At 40.8% G+C, this 18,540-nt stretch overlaps 1 protein-coding gene across 1 annotated transcript; it reads right to left on the reverse strand.

The window, feature by feature from the left end:
• Positions 1-1,601: 1,601 nt before the first annotated feature.
• On the reverse strand, positions 1,602-13,903 carry LOC120564294 (myosin heavy chain, fast skeletal muscle-like). The gene is made up of 39 exons (XM_039809150.1): positions 13,741-13,903; positions 12,997-13,218; positions 12,776-12,919; positions 12,523-12,679; positions 12,413-12,440; positions 12,221-12,317; positions 12,040-12,132; positions 11,889-11,952; positions 11,709-11,807; positions 11,519-11,622; positions 11,276-11,414; positions 11,045-11,163; positions 10,024-10,173; positions 9,753-9,923; positions 9,357-9,677; positions 9,006-9,093; positions 8,757-8,874; positions 8,549-8,672; positions 8,035-8,171; positions 7,696-7,951; positions 7,370-7,612; positions 6,321-6,497; positions 6,099-6,244; positions 5,920-6,010; positions 5,434-5,823; positions 5,201-5,327; positions 4,988-5,106; positions 4,709-4,905; positions 4,210-4,393; positions 3,937-4,102; positions 3,673-3,797; positions 3,255-3,563; positions 2,957-3,160; positions 2,719-2,844; positions 2,460-2,630; positions 2,276-2,380; positions 2,095-2,190; positions 1,840-1,971; positions 1,602-1,709 (listed from the first exon to the last, which is right to left on the reverse strand). The coding sequence occupies exons 2-39, from the start codon at positions 13,201-13,203 to the stop codon at positions 1,689-1,691; spliced, it is 5,745 nt and encodes a 1,914-aa protein (XP_039665084.1). The 5' UTR covers positions 13,204-13,218; positions 13,741-13,903; the 3' UTR covers positions 1,602-1,688.
• Between the last annotated feature and the right edge of the window lie 4,637 nt (positions 13,904-18,540).

An 18,540-nucleotide genomic window follows, 5' to 3' on the forward strand; every position in this document is an offset into this window, starting at 1 on the left:
CTATCACCAGTTAATTCAAAAACCAGTTAAACCGAAACACCGGCGGCGCAGCGAGAAGCCACTGCTGACAGGCGCGGAGCTCTCAGCCTTCCGCCGGACCTCCAACTGCTGTCTGTCCGAGCAACGGGCTGCGCTGCCGTCTGATGGCATTTTAAGTTGAGTTGATCATTAAGTTGAGACAGTTTTATAACAGGTTAAAAACGTCTCATTGCACTCGTTACATAGTAGTCAAATTCCGTGTTTTGGTACAGTTGGTTTTAAAACCTGATGCACACCGTACAGGAGCACGCATGAAAACCACAGTTGCGGCCCCTTTATTGGCATTGCCCTGACTCCCTTAACTAGCCCTAAACATTCATTCATTAAACAAACTACTTGGTGCAAACACCAAATTTCAAGTCCTAAATGAATAGGACAAACAAAGAAGATTATTATATAATCTGCCCCTCTACATTACACTTCATAACGTTTTGTATTCATAACACAATTGTAGTATTGTACAAATTATCTACATAAGTAAAAGCAGTTACCTTATGTAAATCAGTTTACAGAATTCTTCAACTAAGAAGCAAAATCTGCACCTTGGGGAAAATGTTAAGGTCAACCCCTTTTCATATTAATTTATACAAACTGGACTGGGGTTGTCTGATCTGGGCCCAGGTCCCGGATGCAAAAGCCCCCTAACTGCATTATATTGCATTATATTTTATATTTTGAATTGTTACCTGCCACCAAAATTTTGTGTTTTCCTTGATATAAATAAGGACGGTTTCACCATAAATTGGTGCCTAAAAATGTTTAATAATGCAGAAAATTAAGTATTTGATGCCATTTGAGCCATGAAAAACCCTGAGTTGTCACTATTATATTATAGCCAATGAAAATGGCAATGTTAGTGTGGACACAGTCTCAGGGTAAGACTCTGCAGCTCCGCCATCTGGTTTGTGTACCTTTGACTAACCTGTCAATCATGCTTGCCTGTGGCCCCCATGACTTTTAAGTATTTTATTTGGGTGGGTATGCTCATTAAGCAATGCATTCATCCAATGTTTTTCTCTCCAGAAAATTGATATTGGAAAAGGTCAAATAAGTCACTTGAAAGTAAATTTAAGCATTTGTTACCTGGTTGAGGAAATCTGATTAGTACCAGTTATTAAGGCCATGTAGCCAACCATTTTAATCAAATTTATGGACTTTTGTTGATAAAGCTTGGTCAGCTGGGTCATATATGTCAGGATCCTGCCGTGACTAACTGCCTTTGTGCCACCTGTGGCCATTTTGTAATTTGTTATGTTTTGTGCTTGTTGCTGTTCCCCATGTGCTCTGTGGTTACCTGTCTGTCATGTGTCTTTGTCTCCGCCCATCTCCTTATATGGTCTGCACTTCCTGTCTTGTTAGTTTCCCTCCGTTTCTGCTCTCACCTGTTCCCAATACTTGTTGTCTTGTTCTGCCTGGAAGAGTCTTGCATTTGGGTCCTCGTGCTGAAACCTGACAATATATTACTACTTATACAATTGTTTTTACCGGAAAGCCACTTTCCCAGTCTAACACTTATCATTTTGGGGGTAACAATGCAATGAAAAGAAGCAGGCAGACAGCAATTTAACTGTGACAAGGAATCCTTTTATTTTTACAACACATCTCACGTCATATTATATGATTAGAAACAGCTGACCAGGCAGTTTTCTTTATTCAGCTGCCTCTTTACCCTAAAAACACAAATAAAAAAAGTGTTTAATCAACTTTATTTCAAACAAATCTAAGTGACTGAGTATATCAGTCATAACTTTTTTTAAATTAAATTTAAAATTTAAATTATGTCTTTATTGGTATGTTTACCTTGCCAGAGTCACGGCTCTTTGCTCTCAACTTGTTGACCTGGGACTCTGCGATGTCAGCGCGCTCCTCAGCCTCCTCCAGCTCATGCTGCACCTTCCTGCACTTGGACAGATGAGTGTTGGCCTGCTCCTCCTGAAAAAACATAGAGATTGACATTTTTGAATCTCCTAAAAGACCAAAGGTAATCTTCAATTGAAATAGATCTGCCACGGTATCAAGCTTTCAGTGTTGTGTAAATCTATATATTATCCTTACCGCCTCCTCAGCCTGCCTCTTGTAGGCTTTGACTTTGAGCTGCAACTTGTCAACTAGATCCTGCAGCCTGGCAACGTTTTTCTTGTCCTCCTCAGTCTGTTAAAGTTTATTTAAAAGTAAATAAATGTTTTTGTAAAGTATGTTAAGTTGATTTGTATGTTAACTATCAATGTTACTGTACCTGATAGGTGAGCTCCTTCACCCTCCTCTCATATTTGCGGACACCCTTAATGGCATCTCCTCCGCGTCTCTGCTCAGCTTCAACCTCTGCCTCCAGTTCACGCACCTTTAATGAACAATAAGGCAATAAGAATACATCTTTTTTTAATAAGTTGAGCTCTGCAAATTCTTTCTTTCTTTCTTACTCTGGACTCAAGTTTCTGGAGCTGCTTCTTGCCACCCTTCATGGCCAGGTTCTCAGCCTCATCCAGGCGGTGCTGCAGGTCCTTAACAGTGACCTCCAGGTTCTTCTTCATCCTCTCCAGGTGGGAGCTGGTATCCTGCTCCTTCTTCAGCTCCTCAGCCATCATAGCAGCCTAAAGGAGGCAGCATCAAATGTTGATTAGAATAATCTTGAAAAAACACATTGGAGTGAAAGTAAGAAGAATTAAAATGTAAACCCACATCAGTGATGGCCTTCTTGGCCTTCTCCTCTGCATTCCTTGCTTCCTGAACAGTGTCATCCACTTCACTCTGGACCTGGACCAGGTCAGACTCAAGCTTCTTCTTGGAGTTCAGAAGGCTTGTGTTCTAAAAGGCAAAAAATGATTTAGGCACTTTAGTCATCACATGTCTGATTTTCACATTACTTAAAATGTCATTAGATTTTTGAATTATTGAAGAAATGATTGGGCTCATTCACCTGAGAGTGCAGAAGTCCAACACGCTCACTGGCATCCACCAGCTCCTGCTCAGCGATTTTGCGACTTCTCTCCGTCTGTTCCAGTGCAGCTCTAAGTTCCTCGATTTCTGCTACCATCAGACCGTTCCTGCGATCCACCATAGCAGCTTGTTCCTTGAACTCCTCCTGTGCTCTGACAGCATCATCAAGGTGCAGTTGTGCATCCTAGAGAAAAAATATCAGGACAGTATTCACGAAATATGCCAAAATTTACCTGCACGGATCATAGTCTGTGCAACAATTCTGTGTCTAATATTACCTTCAGCGTGGCCTGCACATTCCTCAGCTGCTTCTGGGACTCAGCAGCCTGGCGATTGGCGTGGCTCAGCTGAATCTCTATCTCATTCAGGTCTCCCTCCATCTTCTTCTTGATTCTCAGGGCATCGTTTCTGCTCCTGACCTCAGAATCCAGATTGCTCTGCATGGAGTCAATCACCCTCTGGCTGTTCCTCTTGATCTGCTCCATCTCCTCATCTTTTTCTGCTAGCTTCCTGTCCACTTCACCCTTAATCTGGTTGAGCTCCAGCTGGACACGCAGGATCTTAGACTCTTCGTGTTCCAGAGTTCCCTGATGATATCAAAGAATTAAACATTAATCTCTGCCTTCAAACCTTTTTAAAGTATAGTTGTCCATGATTTAGATTTTTTTTCAGAAGATGTCCCCGAAGAAAGTATACCTCAGCCTCTTCAAGAGCTGTCTGGATCTCAGACTTTTCAGTCTCCACCTGCTTCTTGGACTTCTCCAGCTCATGGATACTCTTGCCAGTCTCACCAATCTGTTCAGTCAGATCTGAGATCTCCTCTGCAGAGAGATACATGTGTTTTATATTGTTAAGCCTTAGAATGTAAAATATAAACACTTTATTCCAACACATGTTGAATACAATGTAAGAAATACATGTGTTGAATACAATATAACTGTTACATAACGTAGAACTCACGTTGCAGATTCTTGTTTTCACGCTTCATGGTCTCCAGCTGATCCAGAGATTCCTCATAAGAGTTCTTCATCTTGAACAGCTCAGTGCTGAGAGAACGAGTCTCCTTCTGTGCTCCCTCGAGCTCTGCCTGACCCTCCTCGTACTTCTGTTTCCACTCTGCCAACACCTGAATAACACGATTGGTTATGTAGCAATATGAGGAGAAATATATATAGCTTTCATTGTTTGTGTGGCTTGGCAACACAAATTGCCATACAAAGTAAACAATGCTACCTTGTCAAAGTTCCTCTGCTTCTTGTCCAGGTTGGCAGCCAGCCCATTGGCTCTCTCCACATCAATCATGAGGTCCTCCACCTCACTCTGGAGCCTCTGTTTGGTTTTCTCAAGAGAAGCGCACTTGGAATTCACTGCCTCAATCTGCTCCTCAGCCTCCTGAAGACGCTGAGCCAGCTTTTTCCTGTTTGCAAAAGGTAAGATTTGTTTCCCACTGAAAACTATGAAGTAACCTAAAGCCTTAGTAACAATAATTTGCAGTGTGAGTTCTTGTATTTTGAGTGTTGTATTGTTTGTTTGAAGCCTTAATATTCCTAGAGTAGCGAGTATTTCAAAATAACAGGTTTTGGAAAGGGGGGTGGGCAATTTATAATCAGCCTATGTTGTTATTAATGGTTAGTTATGTTTTTAAAGATCTAGATGAACATATGAAGGCAGAGCTGTAAAATGTTTGCTCCAAAGTTGAGTTATGATAAAATTATGTTTGAATGTTACTCACTTGGATTCCTCAAGCTCCTCAGTGCGCTGGATAGCATCAGTTTCATACTTAGATCTCCACTGAGCCACCTCACTGTTGGCCTTGGACATTCCACGCTGCAGCTCAGCCTTGGCCTCTTGCTCCTCCTCAAACTGCTCCCTCAGCAGATCACAGTCATGGCGGGCTGATTGCAGTCCATGGGCAAGAGCATTCTTGGCCTGGTGTAAGACATATGATTGAATTTACAAAATTCCACAATCCCAAACTAATAATACCAATACACACTTATCAGTTTCTTACCTTAACCTCCTCTTCAACATGTCTTTTCAGCTCCTCAATCTGTTGTGTGAATGCCTGTTTGCCTCTGGTCAGCTGGGAGACAAGAGCTTCTTTCTCTTCAACTTGACGGCTGAACTCACCTTGTGTGAAAGATGTCACGATACATTAGTTTGTGACACGTTTCTCAATAACATACACAACAGATCATTAACTGATAGCTTGTACTGTAGATACCATTTTCTGTCAGGAGACGTGCTCTCTGTGCACTTGTGTCATTGATTTGACGGACATTTTCATCATTCTTGGTCTTCAGTTCGCTGAGTTGGTCCTCTAGAGTACGGCACATCTTTTCAAGATTTCCCTAATGAGTAAATAGAGATGAGATCAGTGATCAGATTTGATCTATAACATACTTTTTTTTACTGTACTAATTTGGGTTATACAATAGCATGTAATGCATTGCTTACCTTTGCTTTAGCGACATTCTCCATGTTGCTGGAGAGGTCATCAATCTCCATCTTGTATTCACTCTTTTCCTTCTCAAGCTTCTGCTTTACACGCTGGAGGTTGTCGATCTGCTCTCCCAGCTCAGCAACGCTGTCAGCCTGCTTCTTGCGAAGAGCAGCAGCAGTGGCTTCATGCTGCAGAGTGGACTCCTCAAGATCACGACGGAGCTTCTGGAACTCGGCTTCACGCTTCTTGTTCATCTCAATCTGAGAAGCAGTGGCACCACCGGCCTCCTCCAGCCTCTCACTGATCTCCTCAAGTTCCCTGGAGAGGTCAGCTCTCTGCTTCTCAACCTTGGCACGAGCCGCACGCTCAGCCTCAATCTCCTCCTCCAGTTCCTCAATACGAGCCTGTTGAATGTAGATATAAGGTCTTTCAGTAAACTTTCCCTTTTAATACACAAAATTTGAAATATCAGAAATGGTTTCTGTAAAACCATATATCACCTGGAGCTCCTTGATCTTCTTCTGAAGCTGAGCACCCAGTGACTGCTCATCTTCAACTTTGCTAAGGAGCTGACTGATTTCAAAGTCCTTCCTGTGAGAAGTTTAGATGAAGTAAATAGAGTTCATGCAGTTGACATTTTAAAAGAATGATTCTTGTTTACAAATTCAAAAACTGTTACTTTTTAATTTTCTCATCAGACTGCTGCTTCTCATTCTCAAGATCCATGATGGATTCCTGTGCCAGTTTCAGATCACCCTCAAGCTTTCTCTTGGATCTCTCAAGGTCCATACGGAGCTTCTTCTCTTGCTCCAGAGAACCCTCAAGCTGAAAATGAGATTAATTTTTAATCATCAAATTCAAGAATCCTGCTTTGCCAATCCAAGAGACTTTGTAAACTTACATCATCCACTTGCTGCTCAAGCTTGGTCTTCGCCTTGGTCAGAGTGTTGACTTTATCTTCCTCAGCCTGCAGGTCATCAAGAGTCTGCTGATGAGCCTCCTGAAGGGCTTTCTTTTCCTTAGTCAGCTTAGCAATGCTCTCATCCTGAGAGGCCATCTCCTCAGTCAGGTTCTTCACCTAAATGTGCAAGACAAATCTTGTCTTTAAACTGTCATCATTATAATATTACTTGATATGCTATACAGATTATTACAGTTTTTCCTCTGGATTCTTTTTTAATGGGCAGGTGGGGGAAGGGTTAACGTTAGGGTTGAAAATTAGTGGTGGTGCACTAGTATCTACGCTACCAGCTTGTAACAGCAATGTAAAATAGTAAAGAGTCAAATGCCTTTCCTTTACATTATGAAGAAGAAGAAATAAGAATGAGTTCTGTTTCAGTCTTTGGGTGAGAATAAAATCTGTTTACTACTGTGAGTCCATTCAGCTTGACATATATCAACCACAGCTAATGAACAATTCCAGATAAATAACGCATTTAGCAGTGCCCGTATAGCATCACATTTTTAACATAACCTGCAAAAGTTTGAAACAGTAAGTGAATACAGCCTGTCATGTGAATACGTCTCCTGCAGCAGGGTTGTGGCAGATGGACTGCAGGATACACACACTTCTTTTCTCATCTGGGGTCAGAGAAACGGTGAATTTAATAAATTCAGTCACCGTAACGGTATTTTAAGACACTGTGGCTGTTCTATTCCACGAGACCTGCGTGAGCGTGGCTTCCATGAGAATTAGCCGTCAAGGCTTTTGTCCCTGTTTATCACTCTGCATGAGGTGAAAAAGCTGTACTTGTGCTGTTGCTTGGTTGTCATGACTTTGCGATTAATTGACGTCCTTTCATTGTTCCAGTTGCTCAACCTCAGCTCTGCAGAGTCGGGAAATTGGGACTTAATGAAAAAGTTAAATTCTGAAGCTGCGGCGCCAATAATTCAGCAGCGGAGGGTCTCCCCTCTGGAATGTATTTAGCGGGAAAACTATTATATACGAACCTTGTTCTCTGTGGCATGTTTCTCTTTTTCGACTTTGGCCAAGGTAAGCTCCAGGTCATCAATATCTTTCTTGAGCTCAGAGCATTCATCCTCCAGCTTTCTCTTCTTGGCAGTGAGCTCAGCATTGATTTCCTCTTCATCCTCCAGTCTCTCAGTTGTCTCTTTGAGTTTGGCCTCCATCTGAATCTTACTCTTGATAAGTCCCTCACATCTCTCCTCAGCATCATTCAGATTCTCTCCTTCCTAGTTAATTATATAAAGATAGCTGTTAGCACATCAACTCTGAAAAACATGAAAAGCACAACTTTCTGTTGATGTATACTTACAGATGCTACTTGCAGCTGCAGATCATTCTTCTCCTGCAGAAGGGACACCATCTTCTCCTCCAGTTCCTTCTTCTTGGCCAGGGCAGCAGCCAAGTCAGTTTTCATCTTATCATAGTTCTCCTTCATATTTGCCAGCTCCTTCTCAGTTTCAGCAGTCTTCAGCAGAGGCTTGATCTTGTAGTACACCTTCATCCATGGCCAGTGTTTGACATTCATGAATGAGCGGATATTGTACTGGATGGTATATATGGCTTCCCTGCGGACAAGAAGAAGCTGTTGTAAACAATATTGTTAGTGTTTTTTAATACCATGATTCAGAATAAGCTGTTTTCAACATGCCTCCTCTCCGTCATCTTCACAAACTCCTTTCTCATGACATAACCACGGGCCAAAGCCTGAGTCATGGTGACCAGAGATGACAGTTTTTCATCTCTCATCTCCTCAAGGACACCCAGCAGACCGGCCTTGAAGAACACCTGATCAAACACAAAATAAAAATTAACGTAGGATGAACTCAGATAGTGAATACTTCACACCCTGTAAAACAAAAACTAAAAAACATTTTCACCTACCCCACATGGTTCAGGGCTTATAAGGTGAAGGTGTTTTGATAATGGCCACATGCAGGCTGCTCTGCCTCTATCCTAACAATAAATCACTTATTCCTTGGCACCAAACTCTACAATCACGTACATAGTTTAGAGATATTTTGCTTTATTATTAACAGATACAACACATATATAATTAACAGAAAAACAATCAAACACACTGGACAAATGACCAAAGAGGTTAGGTTGTTTAACCTAACCTCTTTGGTCATTAATCTATAGTAAAATAAGAGTGATGTCTTTACCTTTGTGTGTCCGAATTTGTACTCGTCATGTGGAATATCAATTGACCCAAGCAGCTTCTCTGAAGCCTTCTTGTTGTCAATGAACTGGCCCTCGGGGATGACACTGGCATTCAGCACCTTGTACCTTTTTATGAGAGAGTTAATGGTCAGTGTGAGTATTTCTTTTAAAGAAACTTTATCAAAATTCTATTAAAATAATGACTGATACCTCTGCTTGAAATCAGCATAGAGAATTCTGCTGGGGAAACCTTTTCTGCAGATTCTGATACCCTCCAGCACACCGTTACACCTGAGCTGGTGGATGACCAGGAAGTTCTCCATGAGACCTGTAAAAAATAAATTTCTTAATTACTTCTTTGCATAAATAGTCTAAGTTAAAGCAGCACCAAATCAAGGAAACTATATTAACAAAAATCCACTCCTCAAATAATCTCTTGAGATTGTGTTCACTATATACCTGGAGTCTTTGTTTCATTGGGAATCAGGCAGCGCACAAAGTGAGGATGGGTGCTCCTCAAGTTAGTCATCAGCTTCCCCAAGTTCTCCTGTAGATCCAAAATGGGGAGTCTTATCATGACATGTAATCAATTGTGAGTTTGAATATAACTGAGATATATATACATACATACAGTATATAAGATATGTTTGCAACATTGTGTAACCCCATACATGTTAATCCAGCCCCTTGCATTCATCAAATCTTCTGCCCCCTAGGCTAATGTCTCTTGATTTATTAGAATGTTTCATTGCTCTAATACAGTTTTACTTAACTATATACAGTATAGCCTAAAAACATGTTTTAGTTTACTGCAGTTACTAGCATACCCTCAACGACGGGAGGGAAGCAGAGAGCCAGCAGTTTCACTGGGGATTTCATGTACAGCTGACAGACGGAGTCATTCAGTGGATCCTTGTTCTTTTCCAGCCAGCCAGCGATATTGTAGTCCACGGTACCAGCGTAGTGCACCAGGGAGAAGTGGGCCTCAATCTTGCCTTTCTTGGGGGGCTTAGGCTTCTCAAATGCTTTGGTTTTTCCAAGGTGCTGGTCATACAGCTTGTTCTTGAAGGATGTGTCGGAGGCCTTGGGGAACATGCACTCCTCTTCAAGGATGGAGAAGATGCCCATGGGCTTGAAAAAAGTGGGAAGAAGTATGTCATATCTATTCAAATTAAGAACAATTATGTATAATCACCAAATTATTACCTTTTCAATGAGCTCAATGCAGGCAGCCAAGTCCATGCCAAAGTCAATGAACTCCCAGATAATACCCTCCTTCTTGTACTCCTCTTGCTCCAGGACAAACATGGTGTGGTTGAAAAACTGCTGCAGTTTCTCATTGGTGAAGTTGATGCACAGCTGTTCCAAGGTGTTGAACTGTGAGGGGACAGTTCATCAGTATAATTTCTCGCAGGGCAATAAAAATTATTCTTTTATGAAAAGTTTCAGCTTCTGAATTGTTGGAAATGAAGCTTACGTCAAAGATTTCAAAACCAGCAATATCCAGGACACCAATGTAGAACTGTCTTGCTTGTTTAGTGTCCAACATCTGGTTAATACGAATGACCATCCACAAGAACATCCTCTCATAGATAGCCTTGGCCAGGGCTGTCACTGAGTTCATCACCTGAATAAAAACAAGGATGCGATTTGACCTTTTTGTTAAATCAGTGGTATTGATTTCTGTTATTTCTTCTAATCTCTTTAATAAAGGCAGGAATTTGTGTGAGTGAGTCAGTCCGGTCAGTTTTCCGGTTGAATGTGGTGACTCGAATATGCGAAAGATGTTAAACACATGTAAACGGATTTGAGTGAGAGAAAACTCAATAAAATAGCATACATGACGCTAACAAGATTTGTTTGCCCACAATAGATATTAAATAAAAGCCAGGCCCAATATGGTGTTCGGCAAAGCCTCTCTTCCTCCTGGCAGCTGCCTCCTCAGAAAAACTAACCTAAGGTCCGGTTCCACATCTACCTGTACCATGGATGTATAATAAGAATGGCCAGTACCCTGTCACTGACATTTGCACAGAGCGGATGGGATTGCTTGACATAGTGGAATGATTTTACCAAGGAGAGCAGCAAAGAGTAGTCACTCTAAAAAAAACTGCATGCTTTACTTCTCAGCATTTCTCTAACTGGCAAAGTGTTGGCAGTTTTAGAACTAGGCCTAGTCAAAACGTTTTTTTCCGAAGTAACATTTTTTTATCACCACACACAGTACAAGTCCTGCATTCCAATGTCTACTTAAAGTAAAGAGTAAAAGACATGAATTATCAGCAGAATGTATTTACATACTGTACTTACAAAATAATAACATTTGTCTGTCAGGGAAATGTAGCAGTTTTCCTCTGAAGTAGGACACAGTAAGTCAGAACTGCAGTTGAGATGCCCATTTGTAAGTGCTTTGTAAGTTATTTATTGATACAATGATTTAGGATAGTAACCCTAACCCTGTTTTTTGAAATAGTAGGATATTGATGATTCATGTTTACCTGAGGTACAGTCTGTCCCTTGGTGACATACTCATTTCCGACCTTCACTCTGGGAAAGCACAGAGCCTTGAGCATGTCAGCGGAGTTCAGACCCAGCAAGTAAGCAACCTTGTCAGCCTCTGAAAATAGTTCAGAGATTTCCATTATGATGTAAACCGACACCAGTGTGATTAAGAACCTCATTACTGTTGTTCCTAAGCTATTCACTCTGAGCTGCCATTCAGTACTCACCCTCTGTGCCATCAGGCTCAGCCTGCTCCTCACGCTGCTTCTGCTTGAACTTCATGTTACCATGGTGGAGCACAGCACCAGTCAACTTGTAGATGGCCATTTTCTCTTCATGAGTGAAGCCCAGGATATCAATAGCGTTCTGAGTTTAAAATAGTTCCACACAAAACATATTCAGTTTAGGAAAATGCAATTGCATTTAATGCAAAAAATGTTTTTAAATATTTTGAAGTGAAGATCACACACATCAGTGGCTTCCAGCTCAACTTTGTCATCAATGCTGGCCACAGTGATCTGACCCATGCTACACATGGGGAAGTCGTAGGGGTTGGTGGTGATGAGTGCCATATCTGGAGATAAAAAAAAGAGTGAAAATGTCTGAACATTTGTTCCATATGAAAACAGGTTAAACAATGTGCAACACCAATCTGCTTACCAATCAGCTCAGGTATGTGGCCGGTCATCATCTGGAAGAAGATGTGGTAGCCTCTTTCATCAGAAAGCTGGTATGTCACTCTGGACTTCTCCAGCAGATCTACAAATATTGTTCATAAATTACAGTCTGGCCAGTTATCAATTCCAGTCGTTTGTATGTACTATGAGTATTATTACTTACATGTCTCAATATCAGCACTAGCCAGTTTGCCAGTTGCGCCAAAATGGATTCTGATGAATTTACCCTGTTTGGATCAAAGGATTTTTATTGTCCCTCCACATTGGCAATCTGTGACAACCTCTCTCATGTGTAGATATCGTTCCATACTTACAAAACGAGAAGAGTTGTCATTCCTAATAGTTTTGGCGTTACCATAAGCCTCCAGCAGGGGATTGGCTGCAATAATCTGATCCTCCAATGACCCCTATAATCCAGGTTTAGAATTACTGTCAAGAAATGACTTAATTTTTAATAGAGAAAGAACCCTGAATTATAATCATACAGTAACATACCTTTGAGTCGTCCTTCTTCGGTCCACCAACTGCGATTGTTGCAAAGTACTGGATGACACGCTTGGTGTTCACAGTCTTTCCAGCACCAGATTCTCCACTAGGTATAGACAGATAGATTAGGTATATACACAAATGTAGAAGATTTGATCAAGATATTTAACAAATCTACAAATGTAAATGTAACAAACTTACGTGATCAAGACAGACTGGTTTTCCCTATCTGTTAAAGCAAAAACAAAATCATTATGTTTTACTGCAACAGAAACTTAATATACTGATAAATTGTTTTAGTAAAAACTTACCAGTTTGCATGAACTGAAAAGCGTTGTCAGAGACAGAGAAGATGTGAGGTGGAGCCTCCATACGCTTCTTGCCTCTATAGGCACTTACACATTCAGAATCGTACACTGGGAGCCACTTGTAGGGGTTCACAGTGGCACAGAATAACCCAGAGTAGGTCTGAAAGTGATCATAGAGATTCAACAGTTAACTATGTTTTCTACAAGTATAGCAATTTGCAATAGTTCTCTTTTCTCATTACGCAGATTGTCTTACATAGATCATCCATGCTGCATAACGCTCTTTGAGGTTATACAGCACAGAGGCTTCATTGAGATGGGTCATCATGGCCATGTCCTCAATCTTGTCATACTTGGGAGGGTTCATTGGATAGACGTCAGCTTCTTTCACTACCCTCTCCTGGAATAGGACATTTGTCATAATGAGATCCGATCATATGGATTCTCCCAGTTGAGTCTGACTGACTTGATACCAACCTCCTTAGTGTCCAGGGTTTCGACTGTGACTTTGTCACCGTCTTTCTTGATGATTTTTCCCTTCAAGTACAGCTCCTTGACATCAGCCACGTAGCAGGCACTCTTGGCATCAAATGGTGCACTTTGAGCCTCAATTCTCTCCCTTTCTGGCTTACGAAGGTAAATGGCAGCTTTGCCATAAGTGGCCATCTCTGCGTCCGTACTCATGGTGGCGGCTGATTTCTGTTAGATAATTTCAAAGCAAGTGCCATCTTAGAGTTTTTAAGTCCATGTAATTAAACTTTTGTGTTCACTGCTCATTTATATCATGGGTAATATGTGTTGAGTATTTATTTATAGTACGGGTAATGATGTGTATGAGGTCATGGGCATGAGGGAGGTGTGTAAGTGTGCATATTTTATATTTTATCATGTACTTCTAAGCTGCAACCAAGTTTAGTTGTGTAAAAATATGCAATGACATTAAAGATCTATCTATCTTAAGCAGCACTTAAAATTTTGATGTATAGGAAACTTATCCACACTGAAACCATGTCTTCGTTTTGTTACAGGTGGGCTTTGAATCACAAAGTGACTCAATACTTTTCAGACTAGGTTATTACTGCAAATAAATACTAACCTATTGTTTGGTTTTGTCAAAATTTGTGGATGAATTACTGCAGACATTCAATAAATGAGACATTTTGCACATGTATTAAATGCTTATAAAAAAGACATTTAAAGATATTTCAAAGTTGTCCTTACCTGACCTCTCTGTCAACAGTAATCACCAATCCTTCTCAAAAGGTCCGGTTCTTGTTTTTAGAGTAGGTGTCCAAACAAGATGCACTCAAATGTTTCAAATGATCTCAAGCTTATGAGAACATAGCCGCAACCACAAGCAGGGACTCCCAGGTCTTCTGTGTCACACACTGTATCCACAAGGAGCTTTTATATTAAATCATTTTTGATGACAGCCCACAAGTTAAATGTGGTAAGCATACCAAATTTGGTATCACAGATAGGCAGATATTTGTTGTGATTAAATATCCTGTTACAGGTTTCTGTGGATATTGCCAGGTCTTTTAAGGATTTTTGCTTACTCAGTACTTTAATTAAAGTTTATTGTAGGCTCTCGATCACCCCCTTGATTTAACCCTTTAAAAAAAGTTTAAAAATAGGACTGTCAAGCAATAAAAAAAATCTAATTTATTACATGCTTCGTGATTTATCTAATTTAATCTCATATCAATATAAAATATCTAAATCAAATCAAATGTATTTAGATTTTTAGATGAGAACTAGTGTGTGTCTTGATTGTGTTTAGCTGTCATTTAAGGTCATGTTTCTTTCCATTCCTTTGATCTCTTATCACACTAACACACACGCGCACGCACACACACACACACACACACACACAGGGTCAGGTGACGATTTGGCAGTCTACATGTTGCTCTAATTACTGACGTATAATTTCCAGCTTGCTGTGTAAATTGAGACAGGCCACATTATGGTCAGTGACCTACATAACGACACTACATTGCAACATGTCTTAGGCAGTAATAGTTCAACTCTGTCTCCAAAGAAGTGACTAGAGACATAGCATCTCCTCTGCCTGAGTCAGTTTGAATGGCCAAGTAAGTGTGAACACATACTGTACAGGGAATTTGCCTCTGGCTTTTTGTTGCTCTCATTGTACATACACAACAATACACATGGCTAAAAACAACAAAGTTGAACAAGGTAAACAAACATTTGACTAGTATGCAAGTTTGCGTATAAAAAAGTGTGTTTGTATACACATACATATGCATACGCATATGTACATAGGCTACATACACATGTTAATTATGCATTTTATTTATATAGTTGGTACTCGAGTCGACAATGTCTTGAAATTGCTAGGGTTTTATTATCAGGGCCTGAGCGTCGACATTGAATTGCTACTTTTGAATAATTGTTCTGAAAAACCACAGAGGTTTGAATATATATGAATAGCTGTTTTTGCACATTATGTCCATGAGGCATAGTATTCTCTCCCTCTCTCTCTCTGGAGCATGCATTAGACAGGACAGGCTTCGGATTCCACCGCCATCACGGAGCCATTTGTCCACCAACATTTTCTTGTTGTCTCTACAGTTAAAGTTTTACATTAGCGTCTTTGTGTCGTCTTCTTCTTAGCTCTCATTGTTTGTTTACTTTTGGTACCAGCAGCATGATAGAATGTCATCAACACGCCCACTCTCTCACTGTGATTTTTCTTCTTGATCTTGAAATTACATGAAATTTACGTGGTTTGGTCCACACTTGATATAGAGCATTATTTTTCAAATTATTTTATTGGTGATATAGAACAAGACAGAACAAACATGTGCCAACATATACCATCAAACAATGACGAGGGAAACAAAACATAGGTGTTATAGTGGTATAAAGAACCTACAGTAACACAAAAGAATTAAGTTGAATTAAAGAGTTATTGGGATTGGGTGGGGAAGGAAGAGAAGGAAAAGGGAGAAGAAAAACAATTAGAGAAAAACAAAGAAAAATAATAATAAATAACAATACGGCAGTTCAATTGGTTAAATAAATAAGCCTTTTTGTGCTTTTAGCCTTGAAACATGAAGTAGTTACAATACATAGTATCCATCACTCTGCACTCTGAGCACTGTTCGATTATCGCGCAAATGCACGGCCACGTCGACTGTCGTACTGGCGAGACGCTGGTCGACATGGCCGTGCATTTGGCAAGGGTGCGAGGGGTCCGTTCATCGCTGCTTGCAGCTTCAATTAGGGTTCAAACCCCAAAGGGATACAGTAGAACCCTTTTGTTTTTGCTCCGGTTTGTCCAAGCCCGAGGGGGCTGGGATCCCACGTCTGCAAGTCAACATGGATCCCAGTATCAGCGGTGCTGGGAACCCAATTGCAATGCATTTTGGTTTATTATTATTTTTTCGAAATCCCCCTAGGCCATGCGTCTAATCTGCACAAAACCTGGCACATAGCATCTCCAGATGGACTTGACCAGAAGTTATCAGAATAATTTTACTCTGTTTAAAACTACTTACTTACTATATTTCCTGACGTTTTCCTCGCCGCCGTTGCACTTTGGGTTCCACATTCGCGGATTCCGTGTGTTGTCGCAGGGGAGGCGTGGACCTCGTCATAACTACTTGTAGTCCTAGTATATATTTGTCGTCTTTTGTTGCCTCTCAAATTCCTGTGAGCTTTTTAGCGTGTTTATCAACGCCGTTCGGCTGCCATTGACCTACATTACATGTGAATTTTCGTCATAGCGAGTAGTATGAAAGGACGTACGTCCGCAGAGGAAGGTTGGCTGGGGTGGTGGTTGGGTAAAACACAGGACTTTCACCCAGGAGAGCCGGGATCGCGTCCCGTGTGCAGTGTTTTTCAACCGTTTTGTTTTTGATTATTTTTATTTTTTTTAAGCCTTCCCCAATGTTTCTTTCCTAAACCCAACCGTTTATCGTTTTCCTAAGTCGTGTTTTTGTCATTTTTTTGTGTCACTAAAGCCTTTCCCAATGTTCTTTTCCTAAACCCACACGCGTGTGACGTTCTCGCGATAGCATGGCACGTTCTCACGATAACGTGGCGTGTATGTTTACATCAGCTGTATACAGCGTAGACATACACGTGGATAGCTCAAAATGCGTACAGATAACACGCCATTTGGCTTTAGGAAAGTGGCGTGTATGTTTACGCAAAGTCATGATGCCATGTTGTGAAAATGAGACATATGCAACTCATTGTGCACTACAGAAAAGCCTCTTTGACCATAAAGGTTTTGCTAATTTGCATAATATAAAAAAACAGTAAAATTAATAAAACTTTGTAAATTTAGATTCTATCAACACCAAAATGGTAAACGCCCCTGGGGAACTAAGATACACATTTCTACCGTAAATGAGCAAGATTGGTCAAAAAACATGGTCACCATCAATGAAAGAACCTCACAAATGGTGGGGCTTAGCAGGAAATCATCAACATTGTAACATGTCTTCAGTATATCTTGAGGAATAGGCCTAGGGGACCAAAAATACCACAAATATACCGCAAAACCTTTTCACAAGTTTCTGTGGGCTGGAACGTGCTACAGACATGAAAATTGTCACCATAACTGATGATGTGCTAATGCTTCCAAATATGATGCCATTTAACCTTATGGTGCAGTATAACTTAGGCCAAAACTTTGAAAGACCACACCCCTCATAGGGTGAATCCGATTGACTTGAAATGTCTCACACAAATCCAGCTCAATGTGTCCATAAAAAAGCCTCTTAGACAATAAACATTTGCCATGATGTTTTTTTGATAATTTGCATAATGTTAAACACACTGAGATACTATAAATGAGCAAGATTGGTAAAAAAAACCATGGTCGCCATCAGTCAAAGAACTTCGCCAAAGGGTGGGGCTTGGTAGGCAATTTGCCATAACTCACGGTTTGTCCAATCATCATAAAATGTCTAACTAGGGCTGGGTATTGTTCAAAACATTTCAATACCGATACCGTGACTTTGGTACCGGTTCCTACACTATACTTTTTTCAATACCAATTTTATAAGATATGTGATAATAAAAAGAAATTACAACGTTACACATAACAGCACAAATATTTTTGAGTAATGAAGCTCAGCGCAAATTCTTTCAGGAAGACGTCATTAACCCAATCACTACACTTTCTTCTTAAATCAAATCAGCTGTTTAGAAGCGATGCTTTCAGTCAAACCAATCAGACTTGACAACAAAATTCAAGGGCCAATCAGAGCATTACAACTCTGCTTTAAATCTGTTCTCTCCCTGTGCTGTCAGCTGTCGTTTCAGGCAAAGCGCTCAACCCTCCTCCTCCCCTGCCACCTCCGGTCTTCGTGTTTCTCCCGGCTGACCGCTCCGTTGCCTCTTCGGTCTGGTCTCTGGTCTCTTTCTCCGCCGCCACCAGTGTCTAGACTCCATCGGGGGGTTATGTTCCTGTTCTCTACCCCTTTAAAAATATTATTAATTCGATGGAGTCTAATCTCCAAAAGACTTTGTACATTTTATTATACAGTTGTACAATAAATATCTTTGCATATCTGCAAACGAAGTCTCTCCTGATTGAAATGGCGCTTACCCACTGCTAGTACCAGCTCTACTCGGCTTGGCTCAGCTGGACTCGACTCGCCCGCGGTGCCCTGGGAGGCAGCAACAAAAACACAGCTGGCTAAACCATTTAAAAATGGTGGGTTTGTTCAGGAGAACCCCGTCTGTCGCTAGGAATGATAACGCAGTGATTAGTGACGATTCTCTCTGACCAATCAGTAGTCTGCAGGTTTTCACATCACCTTTTGGTATCCCCTTAGCTCGCTTGGAACCTACCATGTAATGGAAAAACACAATAAAACGTATTGCATAGGTCTTGAGGAGTAGGCTTACACTAAGATTTTGAGCTCAATCCATAGGGGGCGCCAAAAATACCACAAATATTACCACAAAACCCAGTGAATGGATGCGAGTATTAACCAGGATCTGAAGTGTCATATTGATTGGTGCATGTGGGCATGGCAT

Source organism: Perca fluviatilis, chromosome 8, assembly GCF_010015445.1.
Source record: "Perca fluviatilis chromosome 8, GENO_Pfluv_1.0, whole genome shotgun sequence".
NCBI lineage: Eukaryota > Metazoa > Chordata > Actinopteri > Perciformes > Percidae > Perca > Perca fluviatilis.